This window comes from Pempheris klunzingeri, chromosome 2, assembly GCF_042242105.1.
Source record: "Pempheris klunzingeri isolate RE-2024b chromosome 2, fPemKlu1.hap1, whole genome shotgun sequence".
Classification (NCBI taxonomy): domain Eukaryota; kingdom Metazoa; phylum Chordata; class Actinopteri; order Acropomatiformes; family Pempheridae; genus Pempheris; species Pempheris klunzingeri.
Genome location: NC_092013.1, coordinates 30,448,388 through 30,458,576, shown reverse-complemented (window position 1 = coordinate 30,458,576; position 10,189 = coordinate 30,448,388). Strand labels below are relative to the sequence as shown.

General features: G+C 44.6%; 1 protein-coding gene across 1 annotated transcript in view; it reads right to left on the bottom strand.

Annotated features, from left to right (window-relative positions):
• Window positions 1–5,179: 5,179 nt before the first annotated feature.
• The window catches only part of cntn3b (contactin 3b), a 40,075-nt gene continuing 35,065 nt past the window's right edge, over window positions 5,180–10,189 (bottom strand). Inside the window, exons 16-22 of the mRNA XM_070838676.1 lie at window positions 10,104–10,174; window positions 9,475–9,709; window positions 8,836–8,945; window positions 7,058–7,244; window positions 6,056–6,168; window positions 5,809–5,974; window positions 5,180–5,271 (exon numbers count right to left, since the gene is read on the bottom strand). Coding sequence (XP_070694777.1) covers window positions 5,180–5,271; window positions 5,809–5,974; window positions 6,056–6,168; window positions 7,058–7,244; window positions 8,836–8,945; window positions 9,475–9,709; window positions 10,104–10,174 — 974 coding nt within the window. The remainder of the gene's footprint in view (window positions 5,272–5,808; window positions 5,975–6,055; window positions 6,169–7,057; window positions 7,245–8,835; window positions 8,946–9,474; window positions 9,710–10,103; window positions 10,175–10,189) is intronic.

The following is a 10,189-nucleotide window of genomic DNA, read 5'->3' as shown; positions in this document are numbered from 1 at the left end:
CAGAATAAAGCGACCTTGGCTTTTTCATAAACGTTTCAACTGTAGTACATGCACTCTGCAAACAACCTGCAGTAGGCAGATTAGGCCTACACTAATGCCACAGAGCAGTACTGCTGCCACGGTTGGTAAGAAAAACCCTAAGTGAGCTTCACTTTTGAGATCAAATGCACCTGTTGTGCTCATCCCCATATGTGAAAATAGTTTCCTCTCACTGAGGGAAATATCACTTTTCAAAGCCAGAATAGACCACGAGAGCATCGTGCACGGCGGTGCTCTAAAGACGAGCTTTCATATATTTTTCATTACAACAGTACACTCAGCGATAATTTGCATGTATAATAGATTGTGTCTCTTCACAGCTATCTGTAAAAACCGAACAAGGAAGTCACAGCGGATGAAAGCAAATACACAAACCTTTTCTGCCACAGAAGCACAAGTTCAAATCACACGGGCTGTGTATTACTTAGAGACGACCTGTGGTCACAAATAAAGACACATCTCCTCTTCATAGAGACTGTGGCTGCGTGGGGCTAATGGTGGGTAAAACGCACAGCGGAAAAGGCAGTGCAGAGCTGTGCTTTGATGAATCGGGTGATTATATTCTGAAACACTCGCTCTACAAACTGCTGTGGCATAAAGTAATCCTGTTTAGATCCCACGGACTAAAAATGCCTGCCTGCCATTGATGTGTGAATCCCACAAGCAGTCTTTCTGCACCTTTAGTTCAATCAAGTATTTCTGTGATGTCACTATTCATGTTAAAGTTAATACAGTTACACAATGGGGTTTTACTTGATATCTTTAAAGCTCTGGCAATTAACTGGTATGAATTATTCAGCAGCATTGTCTATAGATCTATAAGTCCACACATTAATTGGTCAATTTCTACGTGTAATGGGTGCTTGGTGGCACAGCGGCTCCATTCATCCTTAAGAAGCCCCCTAATCATCACTACATTTGATAAGTCGTGGTGCCTTCTGGACCTGGACTAGACCCCTGCTTCACTGGCCCAGTCTGTGGGCAAGCTCGTCTTCAGGTTATCTCATGTCGTGCCCGACAGTGGAACACAGTTCACTGCTTGTTTGATTGCTCTATACGTTTGTCATCTTGTACTGATAAAGGAAAAAAACCCATCGTAATATTGTAAAAACTATGTCAAACGTATCACTCAGCACGGCCTGAGTAACTCTCCCACTAAACTCTCTCCACTAAAACCTCCTGGCCCGGAGTTTTGACGGATAAAAGATGTTGGTGTGGCTATGGATGAGGCAGAAGCAGGCAAACAGCCCACTGACTGGAATAAACATTTTTATTAAGTTATAGTTTTAGAAAAAATCCAACACAAATTCACAAACAATGATTAACATGCACATTTTAGTATACAAGACAAAACAGTTACTTTTCAATATGAAAATGCCATTCTACATGTCAGTATCTCACAGAGATCATTGATTAATACATCAGTATTAAGGTCGGAGAACACACTATATAAAAGCAGTAAGGGTGTCTTTGATGGCCATGTTTAAAAAATGTATGCAAGCTATTTACAGTGGACCAGGTACACTTCTTACTAGCAACAACAGCCACAGAAACCAATCTAAACCAGCCGACCTTGTGGATATAAATAGATATGTTGTCGTGTTGCGATCATTACATTTTAACCATCCTATCTGGTGGCTCCGATCACTTCCCTCACCTCCTTTAGATTGTACTTTGTAGTATTTATTAAAGCACAAGGTCAGAAACAATAGCTTTGTTTGCTTGTATGAGCATGAGCAGGGGTAAGAAACATTAGGCTGAATTACAACGATGTAAATAATGAGAAAGCTCTGAGAAACTGCCACACATTTCAGTGCCATAAATCAATAACCTATGAGTCTGGGTATTAACGGAAATATTAACACCTCTTGGATTGCACACTTGCACACATAGGCTGCTCCGAGGCCCGGTCGCACCAGAAAGATGAGATTCATCATCATGTCTTTGTGAAACAAGCGCTGCTGGAGGCTTGGCGACTCACAGGTCGAGCTAATGGCTAAACACAGTAGACAGCCTGGAACATGCTAGTGCTGGTCAGTCTCTTTGTTTTAAGGAACACACATCGATTTCTAAAAAACTCTTCAAGCTAGCTAGCCGGCGAATTGTCAGTTAGCAGTTGTACCACACCAATACACCAGTATTTACCATTGGCTTGGAAAATACTAGGCGGCAGATTTCCCACTGTTCTGACGGCACATTATTCCAAAACCCCAGTGGTCCAAAACAAAAGGCCGTTGTCCTAAAACACGAACGCCCGCCGCTGTGAAAACCTCCCCTGTCTCTGGTTAGTTAGCTCAGTGACAGCCGGCCACGTCTGTGCTGAAGAATCTGGTTCTTGGTACTACGTGATCTTTCTGGTCTTACACCAAACCACATTTCAAACTCTGTTGCTGTTAGTGTGTTGTTAGGGTCAAATAATGGAATAATGGCCACCAGAACAATGGCATGGCACCAATAACAGGACACTAAGTTCACACAGTCTATTAGAGAGACATACTGGTACCATCAAAACTGGTCTACTAACCTGTCTAAGAGCCATACCTTTCTTGTGGAGCAGGTTACGCTCCAACAGAGGAGGAACTAAAGTCAATAGGGCAACATGGCCAATACGCCACGTCAGCTTCCCCCATATTGGATTCTCCGGCTTCCTCGAAGGTAAGCGTCGTCAAGACAGTTTGCTAAGGGTCAACGGCACAAAAGAGTTCACCAAAGGTGAACTCCAAAAGATTTACACAGATTTACTTTGCTGGTTACAGCAAATGAATTGGTATGAACAAAATCAACCATGAAATTTGACCGTTTTATATGCTGGTGTGACTGGGCTTTGATACTGTTGGAAAGAAAGGTTCAGTAATACTACTGCTGGAGCACGACAGCCCAACAGTGGTCGTGTTCAACAGGTAACTCAAAAGAATCAACCAGCAAATCAATTTCAGGCCACTGGTCCAACTGAAAGACACAATCTACCACAACACTTCAAAATACTTGTAAAATATGTGAAAATACAGAAAAAGAATGTCTTTGAAAGGGAGTAAAGTTGTGGAGGACATCGGAAACATCATTGACACAACAGAATGAGAGCAATAAGAAAGCGGCCATCAGTCAATCAAGCAGCTGAATTGTGACAGCTGTAATAATGGGGCAGGAAAATCAATATCCCATTGACTGGTCTGCAGCAGTCTAATCAACGAGCAGAGCTTTATGAAACCAGTCAAGGAGCAGATAGGACAGCCTGATTATGTCGGCCGTTTGGACCTTTTATGAGGCCTCTGGGGTCTGCACACCTGTTCAGATGGCTAAGTGAGGACATCCAGTCACCTTGCATCAATTCCTTGTGCTTTCATTCGACTTTGGGTGTGTGTGTGTGTGTGTGTGTGTGTGTACTGGTGGGGGGGTAGGGGGGGGGGTAGAGAGTGCAAAATGCAGACGATGACAGCCTCCGAAATAATGACCTACACAGCCCCATGTTCAGCAAAGGCACAGTAATGTGTAGCAGTTCAGTTGACTGTATCCTTCCACATCCGCATGAACATTGTCAGGAGCCCAGTAATCACACCGCGGCTCTTACTTGGGTGGCTTCTGACAGACTCATCCACATGATAAAAGGGCGTGAAAAGTAGCTCCCTCAGCAGAGTAGCAATGTTCTTTTGTTACCGTTCAGTCTGGTGTGTGTGTCCAATAGACGCCGATGGGGTGGGGGTACAATGACAGCCATGCCTTTCGCTCCATTTCCAGTCAGGGCTCTTTCACCGCGGTATTGGCATCAATTATTCTGATGCCTTAATAGCCCATAAATTATGCCATGGATGGAGTCATACATTTATTATGGCACAGACCATAAATACTGGGACCAAAATTTCCGCCCTATATATCTCAATCCATTGTTTCTTTCCTAAAGCTGCCAACCCTTTTTGTCTTACGTGTACTTGTCTCAGTGAAAATGTCATCGTCATACCTTTCCTATTAATGGTCTACCTCTACAGTTTCCTGCCTCGCTAATTTCTTCAGGAGGAAAAAGCAACATGAATCTTTCTCCTAAGCTGTTTCAAAAGGAAAGAAAGAGAGAAAGAAAATCTGAGTGAGCTCTAGTGAAGGCACTGTTATCCTGTAGTCCATTGTGCGCTGGGCCAGCTGGTCATCTGGGGTGTAGACGGTACATGTTCTGTGATATGATATACGTATCTAGAACACAGGTCGTCTAAATGTAGAGGAGGAACAGTACACATGGGATCTGCTTGACTTAGTATCACCACACATCTCTATTCTCTGCAATCCTGGCTTTTTCGCTAGACTGAGAATGCAGTGTGTGATAGGCATTTATTATTTAGAGGAGCATGAGATAGAGGGCAAAACGCCAGGATCTATCAGAGTATTGTACAGAGGGCCTTGAGCTCTCTCACGAACAGACCTAATATTATTTCCAAACGCAAGGATACATGCATTTTTAGGCACAGTTGATCAGTTTGTTATGCTTATCTTTCACATATCTGACAAAGCCTGGTCAAACTCCTAAGTCTGCCATGGACTTTTCCACGATGGACTTTCGTTTCTCAAAAGCTGCGAAACACTGTGATAATTGTGGATGTTACTTATATCGGTGGTTATATCAATGATTTAGTTTAAGATTCATCTTTGAGACGACAAAATATGGATGCAGATACCAGTGACTACAGACCTATCACCTGCTGAGTAGTTGACCTTTAAAGATAAGTTCCTTTGAACACACTTTTTTGCAAAGAAATTCCATAAAGGGTTAAAGAAACCATGAAGCAAGCAGCCTCTATCCCCTACTTTGGTATGGACTGTGTGTGGAAAATGGGTTTTTAAGGCAGTAGTATCTCCAAAGATACTAAGAAGACAAGTCATGTAGACATCATAACTTCTAAAATGAAACCTAGAGCACGGTGGCACTTACGACGCTGGATGAAACACCGAAAGATATCATGCACACAGATCATCGCGTCTCTGTCTGATGGTCCTTTAACAGAAAGTGGCGTGGTCCCTTTAAGAGTTCGGCGGAGTCCGGTCCTTTCCAGTCTTTCCCGGACTTGTGCCAGTCCAGTGGAGGGTTTACATAGGACAGGCGCTGACTGGGGGGATGGAGGGGGAGGGAGGGCGCTCGGTGGGCTCTGATTAGGCATCACCAGACGGAGCAGAGCAGTGCACTGATGAGGACTGCAGAGAGGTACAATGGACTGAGGCGGATCGCTCCTGAACCCCGCGCTCCCATGCCTGCAACAAAAACCAGCAGAGCCGCTCATGTAGGACCAGAAATACCCCTCCAATCAAAAGCACTCCTCTGCATCCTGCATGCTATCTTCTACATTTCTGACAAGTCATCATAAATCAAAAGCCAACTGTGAATTTTTTCCACATCTACGTTATTACCGGCTTTCACCAGGAGAGGCTATTTAAGTATCCCGAGAAGATAAAGTTCGTATCGCATCAAAGAGGAGAGCGGCAAACTGAGCCGCCTCACGGTTTTGCACAGCGGTGGGATGGGAGCACAGAACTGCTTTATATGCTGCAGCGCTGTGCAGCCAGTCAACAAGGAATAATAACCCAATGGCAGAGATGGATGACACCGCGCACGCATTTCTAAAAAGGTCGCTTTCCTTGCACTCGAAATAAGTCTATTACACACGGTTGGAAGGGGATGCAATGAAGCCAAATTGAATGTTGTCTCTGAATTATTGAACCCTAAATACCCATTGACCAATTGGACAAAAAGGAAATGATATCAAGAAGGAGAGACAACAGCAAACTCACTTAATTTGTGGATGTGGATTGGTTCACTGCCCAAACCTTCGCCGCCCTCACTCATGGCCTTGATCTGAATGAGATAGTTGTCGCTGGCGGAGAGGCTGAGCTCCACAGTGGTTTTGTCAGTCAGGATGGTGCTGATGTCGTTGTAGCGATGCCTCTTCAGCAGCACCTGTGGCAGGAGAGAAAAATGAGCTCATGTCACCCTCGATTCTGGACACAAATCAGAGCGTTGCAGCGAACCGGGACCTACCAAATATCCAGTGACTTTTGACTCGGCCTCCGTGGCTACTACGGGATCCCAGTGCAGCGTGAGAGTGGAGCCAATCATGGTCCATTGTATGTTGAGTGGAGCCCGATCTGGAGCTATAAAAAGAATCAGAGGTCAAAATACTCCTGCTGCACAACTCTTTCCCGTGGTTGGTTTTCTGAAGCAACAGGACAATTTACAGATTCCTGCTTTAAACAGTAGCTCCACTTGGAACAATTGTGAATTACGAAAAACTCTCATCTTATCAGACTGAATAATGAATTGAAGCTGCAGCGGAGTGCCCTCCCTAATTAAGACAGAGTGAGTTCTACGGTGGCCCTGAGAGCTCAACACACTGCAAATAACAAATGAGGAAAACATCCGTACCAATCTGAGATCACATACAGTATGCAGCAATTAGAAAGCTTGTGAGAGGACACAATCAAATACGGAAGCAAACAACTTTCAAATTGGACATTTCCTTCATTTGCATGTGTTGTTTTTTCTATGTTGCAGTGGGCCACCACAGAAATCCACCATTTTCTGAAATAAAAATGGAGGGTCAGGTACTGCTTGGCCACTGGCAGCAGATCTGTGGCCACAGGAAATGAAAAAGATATGGCCAGAGGAAGTTGGACTCTAATCCTGGTGTCATGAAACATGAACATGTTTTCACTCACACAGCAGAATGTGGGCCAAAATCTCTAAATTTCAAGAATCTAGTTTGCGGAGCAGTTGTTCATTTTAAATACCTAAATTGTCACTGCAGCTATGTTCCGCTCAACCGACTGCTTTATCTTTGTTTGCTTTTGGCTTTTTTTCCCAAGGTGAAAGGAAAGCTCCGTTGTCAGATTGAATTTCATGTGAACAACCAGCAAAGCTGAAGAAACGCTGCGCCTCTCCTGTTGAGGTCAGCACCACGTCATCTGAGAGGAGCTGACATGGTTCGTGAACGAGGACGGTTTGGAAATGATTTCAGTGCCCGGCCTTCCGGGACGGACTCACGTGGTTTCTTTGTGGTGCTGTTGATGGGGGCCGACTGCGGCCCGGGGCCAGCTGTGTTGAAAGCAGCCACAGAGAGGTAGTACACCGTGTTTGCATTCAGTCCTGTAATGTTGACCAGTGTGTAGTTTCCAGATATGCGCACTTTGCCAATAGTGTCGGGCTTGGTGTCGTCCTCCCAGTACATGACCTGTTGCACAAAAACAGGAACACAGGGAAAAAAAAAACCTCACAATCACAGTCAGGGGGAAAAACAGCCAGATTCCACTGGAGCATTTCACTGCATTATTGAAATTCATACTCCATCATGAAATCTGAAATGCTGTTTGTATTACAGACGGGGAGGGAGGGAGCACTGATGAATAATGAATTTTTCACCAGTGGAGTCTCAATTACTGATGCACATCCTCTGAGCCACCCTGGCCATATAAACAGGGCATTAGTGGGTCATACGATCACTCACCCAGGAAGAACATTTCATGATTATTGCCCGTTTTGCTCATGAAAACAAGCTCAGCTCTTACATTTGTCTGAGGACACTGGATATCAAAAGTCAAGAGGTTACAAATAAATCCTTCGTATGTGCTATGTATTACTATTCTATGTACTAACAAGGCAGCGGGGTTCTGTGCTCTGTTAAACAACATGCAGAGACTTTGTTATCCTTCAGGCTATTAGCCTTCAATTAAGGGTGCAGATGAAGTGATACTTTTTAAAGCTGCTTGCTCGCTTTGGGTCACTTTCAATATTCATGTGTCTGGTGTTAAGTGACATATGGCTTCAATCAATAAATAATTAAAATGAAATGTGAAATCTGCCCTCGAGGGAGCTCCTGCTACAAGTGATTGTTTTTCAGATTTCTATCAGTCAAAGCTGTGTGTGAGGAGCAGCACAATTCACATCACTAATGTCATGTGGTGTGACTGTTTGAGCAGTAATAATGACGATTATATTATAACTATATTATAACTCAGCAACAGCTTGTAGAGTCCAGCTGAAGTCCATTAATCACTATCCTGGGGATGGTTGCAGCGTCTCACACGTGAACACTTGCTGCTGAGTGATTCTAATCATGTGAATGTGTTTTTAATGATGCTGAGCTTTGGCCTGTTGGTTAAACACTGAAAGCATTTTGTTCAAAATGAGCTCCACCTAAACCAGCTCCGGCAGTAAAATCCTGCTTCTCCATCAACGGTGAGGAATAATAAGTTAATGATAGAACATGTAACAGTCCAGCAGTCACAGTTTAATACTGGTAACAGAGTATTTTCACAGTGTGGTAGTTTGTACTTCCTCCATTACTGCATTATACTGTACGTGCAGTCGGCTGCTCCGGATCCAAACTGCTGGTGGCCTATTGAGATTCAGCAGCTTAAATCCACTTCAGGAGCGCGTTTGGATAAATGAGCTCTGTTCCAAAAGGACAATGTGGCCACTGCTATGGCAACTGGGGCGCTTTGTGCTGAGGGCCAGGGGTGACAGATATTGAAAGAGCACTGGGAGGGAGAAAAAACAGTCAAACCCTCTTTGCATTCTTGAAAGGATGAGGGACTCTATTTTCCTCTCGTGGGCTTTCTGTTGGTTTGAGGTCATTATTACGTTTAAAAGATCCTGACAGAGATACATGAGAAGGTATAGTTACAGTAGAATAATTTAAGTTATAAAGAGAAAGGAAACTAATTCAAAGAACAGTGAAAGGACGGCTGATAAACAAGCCACACGGAAACACTCAATCATCATGCTATTTGAGAAAAAAGGAAAGAATGATTTCACTAACGTACCTCATATCCAAGCACTCTTTCAGAGATGGCAGGGAGAGCTTCCCAGATCACTTCAATTTGCACTGCAGACACACTCCTAGTCCTAACCCTCTTAGGAGCCACACTGGGGACTGCAGGAATAGAGAGCTGGTGAGAATCTCAGAGACTCATCCAACACCGTCACCGTCACACACACACACACACACACACACACACACACACACACACACACACACACACACACACACACACACACACACACACACAAACAGAGACACACAGAGACACACAGACACACACAGACACACACTAATAGCAATAAGAGGAGAGGCACAGAATAGACCTGTAGTTTCACCGAAAAGCTATTTCCCCGCTCTCTTTAATGGGATCTGTGACTGACATAAGGGAAGACTATCTGCCCAGCAAATTCAATTAACAGAATACCTCCCTGACAGCGCAGTGTGGTAAGTGTCTGCTAGGATTTCCTGTAATCTAGCAGCACGATAACTAATATCAAGTTGACATTCCCAGTTTGAGCGGTGAGGGGAATAACAGCAGTGAAAAAAAAATCATTTCATCATTACTATTCAAGGTCATAGCTATAAGGAGAGATTATATCTTATTCAAGCATCACTCTGTGCTGTGAAGTCTGTGCCGTACCTTCCTCTGCTGAGTACACGGTGCCAATGGAGCTGAAGGGCCCCTCCCCTCGGTTGTTGTACGCCCCCACTTTCACGTCGAAAGGTGAGAACGGTGGGATGGTGTCATTGCGAAAGACGTAACGCACCACGCCAGGCGTGGAGATAACCGCTCGTGTCCACGTGACCGTGCCCACGGGCCTGAAGGCGATGATGTAGCCGAAGCCCTCTCCGTTCTGCAGTTCCTCGGGAACAGGCTGGGAGCAAAACACAAAACTATAGTGATATTAAAACGCATACAGACAAAGAAACAGATCGGCCCGTCTCTGCGCGGCACCACGACAAGGGCGTCTAGGATTAGACACGGCACCTCTCTTTGCCGTTACTGCCCAGAGCACTCCACAGTCACCTTTCGCCTTATCTTTTCCTCCTGCATGGCTATGTAATTGTGGCTAAAGTGCAAAACTCTTGAGAGGAAGTGCTCTCTGTCCCCGCTTTTGGGGGGAGAAATGACACTCGGAGGCTGAGCCAGAGGAGAGGTGTCTTGGCTCGCTAATGTGGGTCATAAAATTGCTCTGTTCAATTCTGCACAATTAAGCAAAACCATTACTCGGCCATGGAGAGAACAGTAAAATGTGACAGATGACTTACCTCCCATGTTATCACTAATTCAGACTTTGTGCCGCCTCCACCTCCGACATCAGTGGGAGCTGTATCAGGAACTGAGAGGTAAAGCC